The 17,567-nt window shown below is 41.1% G+C and overlaps 1 protein-coding gene across 2 annotated transcripts; it reads left to right on the top strand.

The window, feature by feature from the left end:
• The first annotated feature begins 1,683 nt into the window (after positions 1 to 1,683).
• Positions 1,684 to 17,316, top strand: LOC124121689. Of its 2 annotated transcripts, XR_006859070.2 has the most exons (3): positions 1,684 to 1,879; positions 6,077 to 8,294; positions 16,496 to 17,316. XR_006859070.2 is itself a non-coding variant. In XM_046484740.1 (2 exons), exons 1-2 carry the CDS (start codon positions 8,757 to 8,759, stop codon positions 16,916 to 16,918), a joined length of 534 nt encoding a protein of 177 aa, XP_046340696.1. In that variant the 5' UTR covers positions 8,714 to 8,756; the 3' UTR covers positions 16,919 to 17,316. The 2 variants fall into 2 exon arrangements, 1 of the variants encoding a protein (XP_046340696.1); XM_046484740.1 differs by lacking the exons at positions 1,684 to 1,879; positions 6,077 to 8,294 and adding an exon at positions 8,714 to 8,867.
• The last annotated feature ends 251 nt before the right edge of the window (positions 17,317 to 17,567 follow it).

Below are 17,567 nucleotides of genomic sequence, written 5' to 3'. Positions count from 1 at the left end.
ATCTTCAAAAATAATTATATATTACATACTGAAACGGGTTTTTATTCAGAAGAATCATGTCACTACATTCCTGTTGAATAAATAAATATTAATTATTTGTCTTCAAGTCTGCCGTTTTCTCAGAACATTTATCACACAACAATAGTATTTCTCAAAGTCTTTAGCGTGACAAGCGAACGCTTCGACCAATTGATTCCCTACAGCCCAAAATTAAGATATAAATCCTTTAAAACGACCAATCATAATTTCAATACAATTTGAATACAATCATAAATAACCCACGTTGACAATTAAAGGAACCGCATTAAGTCGGGCAGATGTGTTCCCAGGTTCGACTAGGGCCCACTTGCACGAAGCGATCTTAGCGCTACAACTATTGTAAGCCTATGTTAAAGTATGGGAGTTACGATCATCTTAGCGCTAAGATCGCTTTGTGCAAGTGGGCCCTGATCCCGTTTCTTGGTTTTTCAGCACAACACCCATGCGTATTCGTGGGATTCACAAAAGATCCGGGTTCGAGCCCCAGGGGTGCAATGTACGAATGCTAGTGAAGATGTCCCCTGCCATGATGTTGCTGGACTTTTGCTAAAGGCGGCGTACAAATATACTCACTCACGAAACTGATGTAAGATAGCATTCAAGATTATTGCACTTATCTAGTGACGTGCATGTTCAGTTTTATACTCGCCATTAATGGGGTTTTATTAAAGATAAATAGGAGTGCGGACATTTCAGGTCTAAAATAATTTCCAAAATACATTTACTCAGTCGCCCGATCGGAAAACTGAGGAAATTAATTGAATAAGCTATTTTTTTAAATATCATAGTATAAATTAATGGAGTGAGCGTTTTTAATGCTATTGGATTCATACGGTAATATACATGCCAAATGGTATATGGGACTTTAGGTACCATTATAGACTATAGAGTTTAAGTGCATTGTATGCTTCTTTTGGTAACATTTACAATTGAATTGTAATCCGAGTGCACACTCAAATTGATTATTTTCACAAATCTAGCAATTCGTGTGTATTGCGTTCACGCACTGATATGTTATGTCGCATTGGGTAAGTTAGACTTACATTTAGTCTCTGAAATCTTATGTTACACAATTTCCTTCTTGACTCTAATAATAAAACGTCCTATGCTGATTTCTGATGCTGATTGTGGAATAGAGCTAGCTTGAGCTGGCTAGACTTGCTTTTGTATGCATTTCCAGATAAAAAAAATCATAAAATAAATATATTCCACGGTCATGGTGTAGGACTATGGGTAAGTATACCTTATAACGCAATGAATATATACCAGGAGCGTACAGCGATATGTTATAACACAAGATGCGGATTATCGAACAGCCTTCACATCAATGACAAGTGCAGTGAAATTTCACTGTCTTAGTTTCGTAGAAGAGAGGTGTATTCAATGGTCTGCATATTTGCCAACATTGATCCGGGAGGTGTGTCCGTGTGTCGCTGCGAATGTCCAGGCACCCAACGGTCAACACAGCGACAGTTGACCATCCACGCCACGGATTCCAAGCAAACACCCTCAAGCCACAAGTGGACACATGCGATTAATTATCGTTATACCACTGACAAATTACGAAATGGAATCCTGATCCAAACGTAACACATGAGCTATCTTTCACTTTCAGCAGTTTGATTTTCCGCTGGAGGCGGGCACAGTCGACCTATCGCGAGCAGGCGGTATCGTCACGGATCGCAGATAAAGACTGGTCCGCGAGGATCTCGCACTGTGAATGTGGGTCACACGAGAGCGTGCACTGAACAGAGTGGTCGGACCTAGCCGGTGGGACAAAAAACATCAGCCACACCACGTTTCGCCTCTCTTTAGGAATCAGAAAGTCTTTCTTACACACGTAAGTACTCTTTTAAACCCTTGTTTAAAACCACTTCTCCCAAAGTACCGAATTGCAGGTGTTGGGTGGGAGTTTGCGATCAGACAACGTGACCGCACCGCACCTGTCCTCAATCAGACGCCAAATACACCTGAAGCCTCGACAAGTGTCGTGTCGAATAGATATTAACTTAAAGAGTACAGCCTACAGGTATTTTATACCTGTGTCGTTCTTAATTGTGGTTTCATTTGACGCGGCTGTAATTGTTAATCATTATCGACATATCCATGCAACACCTGTCTACATGGCGGTATTCCACCATTAGGAAGACATGTTGGTAGCGGGCCACCACCCAGTAACTGTCACGTGATGACAAGGATGTAAAATTCGAGTTGTATTTTTCGCCAAGGAATCGTTTCCCTGTTCAGTCGAAGTGTTTGGTGTTTGACATTAGCGTCGAGAGATTATATGTGAGTATTCTCGAACATTCTGTCGCCATGTCGCGTGTGGGGGGATCACTAAAGCGTGAATTAAATGTCCGTCTAACCCATTTTACAACTACGTCTCTTTCATAAGCAACTTTCGTCCCATTTTGTAAGCTGCATGTCATTAATATATATCCTGGTTTACCATAACACGTATTCACAGTTATTAATCTCCTCTTAAATGATTTTGCAACAATTACACATTTTACGCAACTTGTTACGAATATCTGTTCTTTTTTTGTGAGAAGAAAATAGGATACAAGCACATGTTGGTACTTAAATGAAATAGATCTACTTCCGCCCCTTCCAAGGAGGATTGATTAATATCACTGGAAACGCGAACACATGCGCAAAGAAAGTAACTATTTGTTAGGTCACAATAATTTCACATTTGCTTCGTATAGTATCATTCAATTGATTCTGTTGATTGAGATTCTGGATAAAGTTTGTGAGGATTTGCTACCTTCAAACCCCCCACCTCCATTTGATGGTCATGATCTGAGGCATTGCGAGAACATCGCTTATTTGTTCATCAACAATTTGTCTGATATTATTTATGAATTTTGTCCTGATTTTCTGACAATTCTGATTATAAATATCCATAGTTCCTTTGGTATGTACTTTTAACAGTAAGTCCTACAGTGCAGCCAATGTGTAGAAAGTGCACTAGTTACCACTTTCTTCTTCTGGATTTGATAGCATAAACTGTAATTGTGAAATATATTTTTAAACATAGGTTGCTAGCCAGGTATACACATACAATATTTGTAGAACGTCGCTGTACGATAATATAAATGTAATTCGTTTCTGGGTGAGTGTGATCTTAATTTCAAACGACATCCGCTTGTCATAGTCCATATGTGGACAAGAAGAGGCCACGCCCGTTCTATTACTATGGCGGCCGAGATTGGTCACGAATGACCGTTAACACCGTTTCAATTAAATATTATAACTGAGCTATCCACGTCTATTTAGTACTTGACAAATATCATTAGAGTGACAGTTGAGAATTGATGATCTTATTCTTCGCCTCGGGCCTCCACTCATATTCTCCAGTTTCGTGTGTCGTGGCTAGGTTTGTGATGCGCGAGTCTACATCTCCCTCTCTATTCAGTCTGAATGATGTCATAAGCGTTTATTAATCACTTGACCCCTCACACCATGATGCGCTGACTTGCATGCCTACCGCTCCATACTTATCTCCGCACCGACCTCCGACACCGGCCTTGCCCCGTCACCTCTACGTGTCCTCCTCGCTATAAGGACATTACTCACAGTAACGCCTACTTCCTGTCTGTAACGAATGACATCGAAGTTGTAGCCTCTACGCCTTATTTACGACACAGTTTGATTTGGGTTTAATAGGTAATATACTAATATAATCATTATGCTGTATCATTGAAAGAATAACGCACTTAATAGGTAATATACTAATATAATCATTATGCTGTATCATTGAAAGAATAACGTACGTTTAATAATTCGCATATACTTTCTAATGTAAATGTTCTTATATATATATATTTGTTCTTTTTTCTTTATTAAAAAAGCATGACGTTTTCTACATACGAATTTGCATGCGGTTTTCGTTTGTCGTGATTTAATACATGGACTCGGTCTGTATATGTACAATTACTCATTCGCTCTCGCTTCTTTCTTCCTTGTACAATATCAATATATGTATGACAAGAAGGGTCGAAATTGATTGGTTGGGGTTAAAAAAAACAACTCGTTTGTTATAACTCCTTACTGTGCCGAGCGCATAGATTGTGTTGGTGGGGTTTTTCATAAGCTCATGATAAGAATAAAATACTTCCTGCTCGCGAAAGCTAAACAGCTATTGTCATTTGAGTGATATTTCGCTATGACCTTCATTGACCACCGGTGCAGGTCTCTTGTCGAGTAATATAATAACCATTGCATCCCTCAGTAATGCAAATATTGAAAAACGAAATGGTAAGACTATCGTACGTTCCACACACTTTAAATACAGGGAAAGCGTCCCTTTTGAAGTACGAACTACCCTGTATAACAATTGCCAGTGTAGCCTTCTTGACTCGTCAGGGGGCACGGGTGGCCCAGTCGTCTAAGGCGCCGCGATTCGCTGTGCAGAGTTGCGTCCCTTGGGCACGCCAGAAACCTATGATTGTGGGTTCGAATCCCGGTTCGCCCCGATTATGTTTCTAGGTTTGTCAGCACCATACCCGTGCTCGTTGGTTTCACCGAAGTGGTAAACGTCTGAGACCTGCATCACTTCGGGCTTTCCTCCAACATTAAGCTGACACGCCTCGATATGACTGGAATACTGTTAAAAGCGGCGTTAAACCCAACTCACTCACTCACTCACTCACTCTTGACTCGTCATATAAGCAACCACGCCGACATACTGCCATAAAAGAAGAGGATATTGTAATTATAATATAACTAACGAGGAATAATATTATTATTATTAATGTACAAAGTTATATTTTCATAGCCTTAGATTATATAGGGAATGCTTTTATTTGCTCATCACAAAATATATAGTTCAGGCGTGGTTGATAAAACATGAATGGCGCAATATTTCCGGCATAAATTATTTCAGTCAAGGGAGAGGTCGAGTTGATATTGTCAGATAAATGCAGTATTTTAAGCAAAATACAGTAAACTACGGTTATAACGAACACGCTTATAACGAACTGACGGATATAACGAACTTATTTTTTGGCCCCGACTATTTGCTGTACTTATGTTGTATATATGCTTATAACGAACTACGGTTATAACGAACTAAAATTACTAGTCCCTTTGAGTTCGTTATAACCGTAGTTTACTGTATATCATAACTTTATCCTCTAACATTCTGTCGTATCCCAGCTGATAGCTAAACACCCGTAATACGATGTATTTGTCAGATCCATATATCCGGCTATGAGTCCCAGTTTGTATTTTGTATTTATTTCTGAAAGTACTTTTCAAACTATGTCAAAATATACGATGGTTCCATGGACAATATTAATATGTATATATCATTCACTGAAATATTTGACTCGTGTGTATCGCACATTTAGTGTATTACTTGAGTCTTGACATTTGAATACAGTAAGCACGTGTTTAACTCAAGGAGCTGGTTTCAAACGGAGGGTCGTTTACCACGACTCGTTTGTTCGGAAGAGAGCACGGTGACCGGCGGTTATAGTCTACCGAAGCTAATTGCCTGTGCGTTCACAGACTAGCGCGTTAGTGTTGCTAGCACCAGATGAACTGGGTTCCGTCCCTTGCACATGTTTTCGGTGTCCGAGAGTCCCTAACATTTACTGAGGACAATTTTGTCTCGGGAAATATTCGGCACGCTTGATGTTTTTTTTACAACTCTGTAAACGTTTATTTATTTTAAACATCACCCGTTATGATAGGTTGTGCTGTTGCTATGGGTTACCTGATGTGGATAAAACATGGCCGTCTGCACCAGAGCACTTGTGATTTCAGCTAGTTTATTTGTATAATAGACAGAATTTCCCCGATAATCATCTGTGATTTATTCCTCTCTCCTCTCTCTCTCTCCATATATATATATATATATATATATATATATATATATATATATATATATATACACACACACACACACACACACACACACACACACACATACACACACACACACATATACACACACATACACAATAGATACAATGTGGCAGGAGTATACATGTTTGTTTGTTCAAGACTATAATATTCACTTTACTTTTAGGCACTATGTCGTGGGAAGCGTATATGACGAGTCTAGAGGGCTACACGAACAATAAGATGCATTATGGAGCCATGTATGGTCTCGACGGCAACGTCTGGACAAGCAAGGGGCCCCTGACTGTCACGAAAGATGAGGCACTGTCTTTAGTCAAGATTTGCGATAACAATGATGTCGAAAAGACCAAAGCCCAGAGTGGAGGAATTTTCCTCGATAGTAAAAAGTTTCGGTTCTTGAGGTCTGATTCCGACGAGAAAAGCGTAACCTTCGTCCGCAGTGAAGGAGAAAAGCTACATAACGGATTTGCCATTAAGACCAAAATGGCAGTTATCATCTGTTTGTGTGAAGAAGAAGGCAAAAGCTCTACTGCCACATCAGGAACATGTAAACTAGCGGAGTACTTAGTGTCCTTGGGTTATTGACTTGTTATATGTGGAGTGTTCCGATGCAGCACAGTTTGGAAGCTACAAGGTGATAGTCGTCCACATTCCGTTATGGATAAACGTGAATGCTGTGAGCTTCAATAAACATTTTCTACGTTTCACTGTACACATCACTGTTTTCCATGTAATCTTTAACAGCGATATCTATTAAAAAAAAGATGCTCTAATTAAAACAATAATTACAATATATCTTTTGCTAGATGCTCATAGATTTCAGCAAGTTGCTATTTTGATTATGTAAGTCTCTCAAATGTGATTGGAATAATAAACCCTTTCATCAACCATACTTCTTGAGGTATTGTCCAAAAAAGGGAAAATTTGTCTAAACGTATACGTCCTGCCTAATGGTAGTATCAGCCAAAGTGCAAAAATCTGGCTATGAAAGCGTGGAACAGGGAAACACGTTCTCGGATATTTCACGACCCAAACATCTGTCATGCACAGTGTCAAGTAATGGTAGCAATTTTTAGATCCGATCAAACGCAACTATATCACTTTTTACGGAACATCTTCGAACATGTTTAATGTATTGTGTTCATTTATAATTTGTATACAACAGTATTTATGGCAAGCTCACTGCAAGTTATAACTGATTTCAAAAGTATTTCCTCATTAAAATATCCTGAAAACAGCCAATACTTGACAATGGTATGGATTGTACGAAGGTGATTGATGAACACGTTCATGGATGGCTGTCTGAACATCTCCCTTAAACGTGTACATGCCACTGCATGTTTGCTGCAATGGTGACAAAAGCAACTTGTGTAGGCCTACACTGTTTCATAGATTGTGCATATGTAGAACTTAACATGCTTATTATAAGCCTATCACTGCAAGTTATTTCAATTGGGAGCGGAACACACCTCTATGGATCTTCTACAGTACACATGTGAAACACAAACTGTTTCACAAAGTTTAATCCTGATATCTCGGAATCTGTCAAAGGTGATGACCTGTTTTACCTCAAAGTGAGACCTCAGGTCGCAGTTGACTTCGTGAATAACGAACTCGACACAAGGGATCTCTGCACTAGAGAATCCAGATTGTAAGTCCTGCCTGACGAGATAATTTTATTTTGGATTGGATAAGAAAATAGAACTTTACAGCTTTCATTGACCCATGTTTAGGGTGAAGAAAATACTAAATACATTCATTGTTTTATGCCTCGAGTAAGTTAATTTACATAGGCTACTCTGCCCTTAAAGATTGTGTAAACATCTAAGACCTGCACCACATCGGGCTTTTCTCCCATGATTAGTGCTGACACTTTGTGATATAACTGGAATACTGTTCAAAGCGGCGTTAAACCAAACTCACTCACTCACTGACGGATGGTGATACTGGTTTTTGCATAATAAACAACTCAATACGGACATTATTTTATGACTGAAAGTGTTGTGTTCGAAGACACCGCAAATTGACAAACACATTCTTCAGTTGTTGTTTTCTAACGAGTTGTACTACTTCAATTCGCATGAGGAGAGGTGGGGTAGCCTGGTGGCCAAAGCGTTCGCTCGTCACGCCGAAGACCCTGGTTCGGTTCCACACATGGGTACAATTTGTGAAGCCCATTTGGTGTCCCCCGCCATGATATTGCTGGAATATTGCTAAAAGCGGCGTAAAACCAAACTCACTCACAAGGCCTGATTACTGACCATAATTTAATAACATATTTGTGACGTCTGGCATCTTCAAGAGCGATTATATTCTACGACCTGGTGCCAATTTCAAGTCAAGGCCAAGTTCTAGGACGTTTCAATGAATGACTATCTAATTCTGTAAGTATTTGTTTAGGACAGTCATTAACTGTTGGGTTTGGAAACAGCTTACCCAGTCAGCTGACAAATAACGTGAGGTTTGGAGCACTTTCTCAAACTTGGGACTGTCAATTGACCCGAGCCAAATTCCTTTAATTACCAAAATATCCCCGCAATTTGTCACGTTGCAACAATTGCCTGACATCACCACGCTGTGTACTAGAACAATGAAAATGTGTATTAACGCATTAAGTTACGGGGTGTATTTTCCGAGTTTGTTGTTTACGAAATGTGAGCATGTTGACATGCAATTCTGGTCCGATATTATGAATGTAACCTGAATTTTTATCATAAAGTATCAAACATGTAGGGCACCCCACAAAACTTGATATTTACTCATACCAGTGTTATGAGTCAGTAGTATTGTAGATGTTGAGTGAGTTGTCCCTATCGATCACGCTGAATCAGAGCCAACGCCATGAAATGTACAACCCTACACTGTACAATGTCGTTATCGATCTGGTGACGACTGCCTCTCTGCCGCACTGCACGCTCACATCACTTCCTTTTAACCCGACCGGCAGAACGCCCAAAGTGAGTACGCTTGTCTGTGAATCTTAATGTAGATTTTAAACGTTTTGTTGTCATAATAGGACAGTATATGGTACAGGGAATGTTGGTTGTAACCTGTTTGTTGAACGAGGGTCGTGTTATAGTGTTTGGAGACTCGTGGCTCGGTCGGCGTGGAGCTATCGCATTATCGGGCGTTGCCCGCCATGGCGACTGTTCGCGAACTCGTGTCTCAAAACGGGAGGTTTGGGGTTTAAAACTCGGTTACGAAACAAGATACTTCGCTTATTGCTTCGAGAATGTTCTTGAATTAATCAATAGCCTGAACATCGTCATTTGTGAGACTTAGAAATCAACATGGCGGACGCACTATTTATCAGCGTGAACATGCCGGCAAAGTGGTCGGGTTCGGACACTTGCATGGATTGGTCACATGTTATATTAATGGCTACCGTTGATTCAGCATTTTTCAAACATGGTTATTGACTAATACTCGTAGGACAAGTGACGAGCAAACAACGTGTAGTTTGACTTGAAACTGAGCTTTGTATACTGTAGACAATCTTGGAGAACGCAGACACAGCTTAGTCCGGGTCAAAGGTCAACATGACCTGGGATTGCTCTAAACTCACCCTGTGGTGTTGCGGTCTCCCTCGCGGTACAGTGAGGACTGGAAGGTTTGGTGGCGCGTCACGTGGGGGGAATGACTGTGTGGAAGGGTGGGGTTGAGGTGTGAAGGGTTATGGAAGTGTGGGGTTTAGATTTGATAGAGAGCATGCCATGAACGGATGGGATTGAGGTTTGAGGATAAGGTATTCATAGAGGCTTGAAACGGCCTTGAATTTTAACGTCGCTCTGCTAGATCTTAACCAAAATATTGAGAGACGAAGGCTAATAGGCCTAATATAAAACTGAAAAAAGCCCTGAAAATGACACTTGAATTTAAGTGTTCCATATCTGTATGAACCTTGGAGGTGGTTCTGAAGGGATGGGGTTATGGTTTGAGAGGTGGTTGTGAAGGGTGAGGTTGAGGTTTGAGAGCTGGTCATGAAGGGGTGGGGTTGAGGTTTGAGAGGTGGTCGTGAAGGGGAGGGGTTGAGGTTTGAGAGGTGGTCATGAAGGGGTGGGGTTGAGGTTTGAGAGCTGGTCATGAAGGGGTGGGGATGAGGTTTGAGAGGTGGTCGTGAAGGGGAGGGTTTGAGAGGTGGTCGTGAAGCAGAGGGGTTCAGGTTTGAGAGGTGGTCGTGAAGCTGAGGGGTTCAGGTTTGAGAGGTGGTCGTGAAGCAGAGGGGTTCAGGTTTGAGAGGTGGTCGTGAAGCAGAGGGATTCAGGTTTGAGAGGTGGTCGTGAAGCAGAGGGGTTCAGGTTTGAGAGGTGGTCGTGAAGCAGAGGGGTTCAGGTTTGAGAGGTGGTCGTGAAGCAGAGGGGTTCAGGTTTGAGAGGTGGTCGTGAAGCAGAGGGGTTCAGGTTTGAGAGGTGGTCGTGAAGCAGAGGGGTTCAGGTTTGAGAACGAGCATGTCATGAAGGGGTGGGGTGGAGGTTTGGGAGCATATTATGAAAGGGTTGCGACTGAAAGCTGTCAATGCTGCAGGCGCATTGTTAAGGACACGCCCAAATGAAACTCACAGAAACTGTTAGGGTTTGTATATCATTTAAGTTAAGTGTGATATGCATAAGTACTCTGCAAAATATCAAAACTTTCAGAAGTTTATTTACCTCGAAAAGAAAACATCTCGAGTTAGGAGAGTATCGGCTAAATTTCTGGGCACACATGACAGAAGCGGCCATCATATATAACTGGAAAATTGCTGAGTGCTGCCTTAAACAAGAACAACATTATACATAACTGTTAGTCACAGGGTTGGATTTTTGTTTTTTGTTTGTTTGTTGTTGAACGCCACACTGAGCAATACTCCAGCTATATGATGGCGGTCTTTAAATAATCGAGTCTGGACCAGACAATCCAGTGATTGACATCATGAACATCAAGGCACGCACTTGGGATCAATGACATGCATCAACCAAGTCAGCGAGCCTGACCACCCGATCCCGTTAATCGCCTTTACGGCAAGCATGGGTTGCTGAAGACCTATTCTACCCTGGATCTTCACAGGTCCAAAGGGTTGGAGCCTTAACAGCATGTTTTGCAGTCTCATCGGAGAGGCTTGGTAAATATAGCTTGTAGTGGCTTGTGATCGACCTCGACAGTGACTGGACCCCGAAATTGTAGTAATGGAACATTTTGCAACTGTGTACTATTGCGAGTATCTCCTTTTCGATCTGAGCGTACCGCTTTTCGGTATCAGTGAGTGCTTGGGACGAGTATGCAACCGGGTGTCCGTCTTGTAACAGTACTGTTCCTACTACATAACTGCTTGCATCACATTATATTACTGGGGCGGTCGGGTAGCCTAGTGGTTAAAGCATTCGCTCGCCACGCCGAAGACCCGGGTTCGATTCCCGACATGGGTACAATGTGTGAAGCCCATTTCTGGTGTCCCCCACCGTGATTTTGCTGGAATATTGCTAAAAGCGGCGTAAAACCATACTCACTCACTCACATTGTATTACTGATGGCTTGTTGACATCAAATACTGTAAGTACAGAAGTCGTACTACACCGGTTTCTGAGCTTGTCAAATGAGGTCTGATGGGGTTTCTCCAAGAAGAAGTCAGCATCTTTCTTGATAACCTCTCTCAAAGGATAAGATGTTGGACACCCATAACTGCTCTTTTTGCGCTGTAGGTCAATTAATATCATTGTGCGTCACTCGGTATGCAGAATTTTTGTTCTTCTTCATCTGCATCCAGGAAGAACGGGTGGCCCTGTCGTCTAAGGCGCAGTGATTCACTGTGCAGAGTTGTGTCCCTTGGCCACGCCAGAAACCTACGATTTTGGGTTTGAATCCCAGGTTCGCCCCGATTATGTTTCTAGGTTTGTCAGCACCATACCCGTGCTCATGGGTTTCACCGAAGTGGTAAAGGTCTATGACCTGCATTACTTCAGGCTGTCCTCCCATATTAAGCTGACACTCTGCGAAAAACTGGAATACTGTTAAAAGCAGCATTAAACCAATCTCTCTCACTCACTCTTCTGCATCCATTCTCAACATTTGTATAACTGGATACACATTGTGAAAATTGTGCATCACATAAGGACTTAATCCCTGGGTTAAGATTAGGAAGGATTTCATGAAGGGTTTGAGGACATATCAGAAAGGAGTGGTTGAGGTTTGACAAGCATGTCTTGAAGGGGTGGGGGGAGAAGGGGTGTTAGATGGAGCATGTGATTTGGGGATTGGGTTTAAAATGAGAACTTGAGATGAGAGGGGGCATGTGTTGAAAAGATTAGGAAGGATGATCTGTGTGATTCATCGTGTGAAAGGGGGGTTACTCTGATTACAATCTGGAGCTATGTGTGTTTTGGTATTTGCAAAAATTGCTGTTTGTGGCTCTGCACATTGTCGTTGGTAAAACTATTAATACGCCATCTAATCCCTAAGCTATTCTTAATCAAATGTTTAAATGTATATTTTATTTTTATTGTCCCATCCGTCACTGGCATCAAATTAAATTACATTTTTTGCCAGTGAAATTAAGAATTTGGGAACATATTAGTATTCCCTAAATGTGGACCCACTTTATTTTTCAGAATAGAGATAGTTGTAGGTGGGCCCACATTTTTTAAAGCCAGGAGTGGTAGTATGTTGAGATGCTCATTATCTTAGGCTGGTTGAGTGCCCATAATCATTTTCTAAAATGTCGGCCCTCTTTTCTCCTGTCATATATGGGAGCACGGGTGGCCCAGTCGCCAAAGCGCCACGATTCGCTGTGCAGAGTTGCTTCCTTTGGGCACGCCAGAAACCTATGATTGTGGGTCCGAATCCCGGTTCGCCCCAATTATGTTTCTAGGTTGGTCAGCACCATACCCGTGCTCGTGGGTTTTACCAAACTGGTAAATGTCTATGACCTGCATCACTTCGGGCTTCCCTCCCACACTAAGCTGGCACGCCATGATATAGCTGGAAAAACCCAACTCACTCACTCCTGTCGTATATGGTTCCGTAGCAAGCACAGGGACTTGTTGTTGTAATGCAAAAAAATAGCTACAAGATATATGGTCACACCCAGTGTCAGTATGCTATATCCTTTTATATTGTATACTATATGGTATACTGGGTGTGACTTTATATATATGGTCACACCCAGTGTCAGTATGCTATATCCTTTTATATAGTATACTATATGGTATACTGGGTGTGACGATATGTATATGGTCACACCCAGTGTCAGTATGCTATATCCTTTTATATACTATTTGGTATACTGTGTGTGACTATATATATATGGTCACAACCAGTGTCAGTATGCTATATCCTTTTATATTGTATACTATTTGGTATACTGGGTGTGACTATATATATATGGTCACACCCAGTGTCAGTATGCTATATCCTTTTATATTGTATACTATATGGTATACTGGGTGTGACTATATATCTTGTAGCTGCTATTTCCGTGGTAGCAAGTGGGCCCAAATTTGTGTATCACCAAGCTGTATTAGGTTGACTTAGTGTTCATTATCAGTTTCTAAAAGTGGACTGAAAAACAAGCGGGACAACATTTATATATCGTGAAGCTTCGTTAGGTTGGCCTACTGATCATGCTGATAAGCATTTTCTAAAACATACGCAGGGCGGTCGGATAGCCTAGTGGTTAAAGCGTTCGTTCGTCACGCCGAAGACCTGGGTTCGATTCCCAACATGGGTACAATTTGTGAAGCCCATTTCTGGTGTCCCCTGCCATGACATTGCTGGAATATTGCTAAAAACGGCATAAAACCATACTCACTCACTCATTAAAACATACGCAGTTCTTCAGTCATTCGCTTTAGGCCTTGCACTGGTCGGAACAGGTGGGGCCCCCATTTGAAGATCACTGGGCTTCATTAGATTGACTTAGTGTGTCATATTTGTAATTAATTTGCATAGATAGATAGATAGATATATACAAACACATATCATTCTCATTTTCTATATTGATGGGAAATGTCTTTATTATTTCTTGGTACAATGTGTGAAGTCCATTTCTGGCGTCCCTCGCCGTGATATTGCTGGAATATAAAGCGGCGAGAAACCATACTCACTTACTCACTCACGAAATGATTTAATAAGTGTGATGTTGCTTCCACAAAAGGTACACAAATCTCCATGAAGTTTGAAGATTGAATTCAATAACAGCTTTGCAAAATTACCTACAACACTGTTCCATCTACTTTTTCCGAGCCAACACATCAATCTAGTCATAAAGTCATTGGTCATATACCCTGGGGGAATGGTAGGGAGGGGCACCAAATAGTATGACAGTTTCTTACTTATTTAAAATAAAAGACATGTTTGGGGAGGGTCATGAAAAATTGGCTTTTTGTAATAAAATACAAAGTACTTTTGCATTTTATCTTTTCTTGGAGGGTCATGAAAAAATATACAAGGACACGGGTAGGGTCATCCGTAAATACGACAAGTATTAGGGGAGGGTGATTATTTTTAGTATGAACATATAATCTGTGACATCGTTTATTACAGAATTTATTTTTCTCCACACAAAAATAAATTCCCTCTGCTGATATGTCGAATCAGACTTGTTTTTTTATAATCTAGATTGGTTTTGGTTTCACTAAATACATGCATCCATAATCATGATGCAAGAGGAAGATCTTGTGCGCATAATCTGTTTTAATCAACACACATGGTCTGAAATAAACTATTATTACACAAGTAGAGATGTTTGCCTACAACAATGGTTGTTTACAAGACTTTCATCAGTGTTCGAAATACATGCCTGCCCGACCGTCCGAGACGGGTTGATTTCAACTCGGGCTGCCAGATTTTCAAATCCCCCTGCCCAGCGGTCGGGTTATATTTCATAGGTGACAATATTCTAAATATTTCCCGATGATAATCATTAATTCACATGTAAAGATGAATGATAAAATGTAACCAAAAAGAAATCCTGTTAGCTTATCCTGAGAAACATATGATTATAGTGGGCAGGCAGGTTTTGGTCAGGGCTGGCAAGTATTTCAGCTAGCCAGTCCTGTGGTCTGGCTGAAATTTTTGGGAGTTTCATACCTTGCTTTCATCCAGTCCTAAAATCTGAATACTGCAACCATGTCTTCTAGTTGTTTGTATGAAAGGGAGGTAACTCACCTGTTGTCTCCCTTGAATCGGGTTCATGAAAATGTCAAGCCACATATGAATGGGAGAAAACGTTTTGTTTCACGTCTCAACATTATTTTTGAGGCACTGTGTATTTTAAACATGATTCTGATATATAACTTGGATAGATTGAAAATAATAAGAGTGATATAGACACACAACATATCTTTTTGAATGTTATCAACACATTAGCATGATTAGTATGACAAAAGAACAAGAGTGTTATGTAAACCCATGATATGCTACTCAACTTTTGATAGGGAGTCTCATGTGTCATTGTATTCAAATATACACTAGGCAGTTAGAATTTTTTTGTGTATCAGGAAAAGATAAAAGAATTCCTATCAGAAGTGGAGAAGTATATGTTCTGTTTGTTTAATTGTTGTTTAACGCCGCACTCAGCAATATTCCAGCTATATGACGGCGGTCTGTAAGTAATCGAGTCTGGACCAGACAATCCAGTGATTGACATCATGAGCATCGTTCCACGCAATTGGGATCGATGACATGCATCAACCAAGTCAGCGTGCCTGACCACCCGATCTTATTAGTCTCCTCTTACGACAAGCATAGTCTCCTATACGGCAAGCATGGGCAGCTGAAGACCTATTCTACCCCGGATCTTCATGGGTGGAGTAGTTCATGTAAAGACCCCTTGCTCTCATTGGGAAGGGACGGTCTGGTAGCCTAGTGGTTAAAGCATTCGCTTGTCACGCCGAAGACCGGGGTTCGATTCCCAAGATGGGTACAATGTGTGAAGCCCATTTCTGGTGTCCCCGCTGTGATATTGCTGGAATATTGCTAAAAGCGGCATAAAACCATACTCACTTTCATCGGGGACATATTGTTAGTTTGTTCGCTTTCCCACATGCAACCATACAATTCTGTCAAAATTTAAGCATCTGTAAGTGTCTGTGAAAATGCAGAAGTGTTGAAGCTGAAATTGACAGGCATGTATTTTCCAATGAGGAGTTGGAATCTGTGGTGTTATTGAAAATACTGTTTTTTTATCATGCAACCTCGAAAAGGTTAATGCAAGCATCCTGAACAACAGGTACGGGCTGTATGACTGATTTGGTGGGAAAAACATTCAAAAGGGAAAGACTGCCATACAATTTCAGCCATCTGTTAGACATCCAAAATTTTTCGTTTGTTCAGTTTACAAATTTTGAATCACTACTTTTCAAAGCAGAGTCTTGAATGAAAGTTGCAAATTTGAAACTAGTGCCGCAAAATTATGCTGCTTTCTAATAAGGTAATGTCGACTTCTTGTTACTCATTGGTCGCTCAAAGTTAGGGAAACGTGGCCTGTATTGGGGTGTCTCAGATCTTTGTGTAGTGGTAGCGAGCACCAACATCTGATTTGATTGAGATTGCCATAGGACTCCCTCATGGGACTGCTTCAAGGCTGATTATTTCCGTATTTCTGTTTCAGACAAGCAGGATGTCGTGGGATTGCTACATGGACACCTTGGCAGGTTATACCAGTCAAAAAATGATATTTGGCGGCATCTATGGATTCGACGGCTCAAGATGGACAGACAAGGGGGACATTGCCCCGAACACAAAGGAAATCTCAGCCATGGTGAATGCTTGCAATAACAACAGTGCCGACTTATCAACTGCATACACTAATGGGTTGTTTATGAAAGATAAGAAGTTCAGGTTCTTGCGGGGCGATCCTGAGGAGAAATATATAATATTTACCCGTTCTGAGGGCGAAAAGCTTCAAAATGGCTGCGCTGTGTTGACAAATCAAACCATCCTACTCTGTGTGTGTCAAGAGGAAAGTAAAAGTTCGATCGCGGTTGACAGTGCAATTAAGCTCGCCAAGTACTTAAAGGATAACAACTATTAACTGAGCTCCTCTGACCAGTTCTTATGTGGACAACATGGCAGAGTATCGTCGTGTTGTTGGCCAATACAACATTCCGCAGCCTAAACCAATGCTATGCTAATATGACAATGGACTATCTATTAACTATGTAATGGTGGTGATTAAACCAATTCTAGTCTATACTATCAGACTGTTCAGAACACGTTTCTCAGTGCATGACACGGAACCTGTTGCTTGTAACTCGTTTCACTAGATGCTCACCTTTACGAACTGTTTTGTTGAATGTTTGAAAAGTCAACAAAGTGATTGGAATAATAAAACAAATTCTTCTGTTACGCGTTAGATTCTGTTGCAATTGTGTAACCCCATCACTTGGCCTTATTAGGAATAATTGTAATAAACAAGCTGTTGTCACTTTGCTCTTTTAGTTATGTCAAATTTCCGGCTTCACTTCCTTAGTCATTTTCATTTGGAGAGACCGCCTCCGTGGTCTAGTGATAGAGAGGTCATTTTCATTTGGAGAGACCGCCTCCGTGGTCTAGTGATAGAGAGGTCATTTTCATTTGGAGAGACCGCCTCCGTGGTCTAGTGGGAGAGAGGTCATTTTCATTTGGAGAGACTGCCTCCGTGGTCTAGTGATAGAGAGGTTATTTTCATTTGGAGAGACCGC

Source organism: Haliotis rufescens, unplaced genomic scaffold, assembly GCF_023055435.1.
Source record: "Haliotis rufescens isolate VD_foot unplaced genomic scaffold, xgHalRufe1.0.p SCAF_8, whole genome shotgun sequence".
In the NCBI taxonomy this organism is placed as follows: Eukaryota; Metazoa; Mollusca; class Gastropoda; order Lepetellida; family Haliotidae; genus Haliotis; species Haliotis rufescens.
This window is presented reverse-complemented; position numbering and strand designations above follow the sequence as displayed.

Bases quoted from the DNA above. Each gene is read 5' to 3' on its own strand.
- LOC124121689 (XM_046484740.1), top strand. From the start codon at position 8,757: ATGTACAACCCTACACTGTACAATGTCGTTATCGATCTGGTGACGACT. The intron at 8,868-16,495 runs GTGAGTACGCTT...TTTCTGTTTCAG, and splicing joins CGACCGGCAGAACGCCCAAA to ACAAGCAGGATGTCGTGGGA.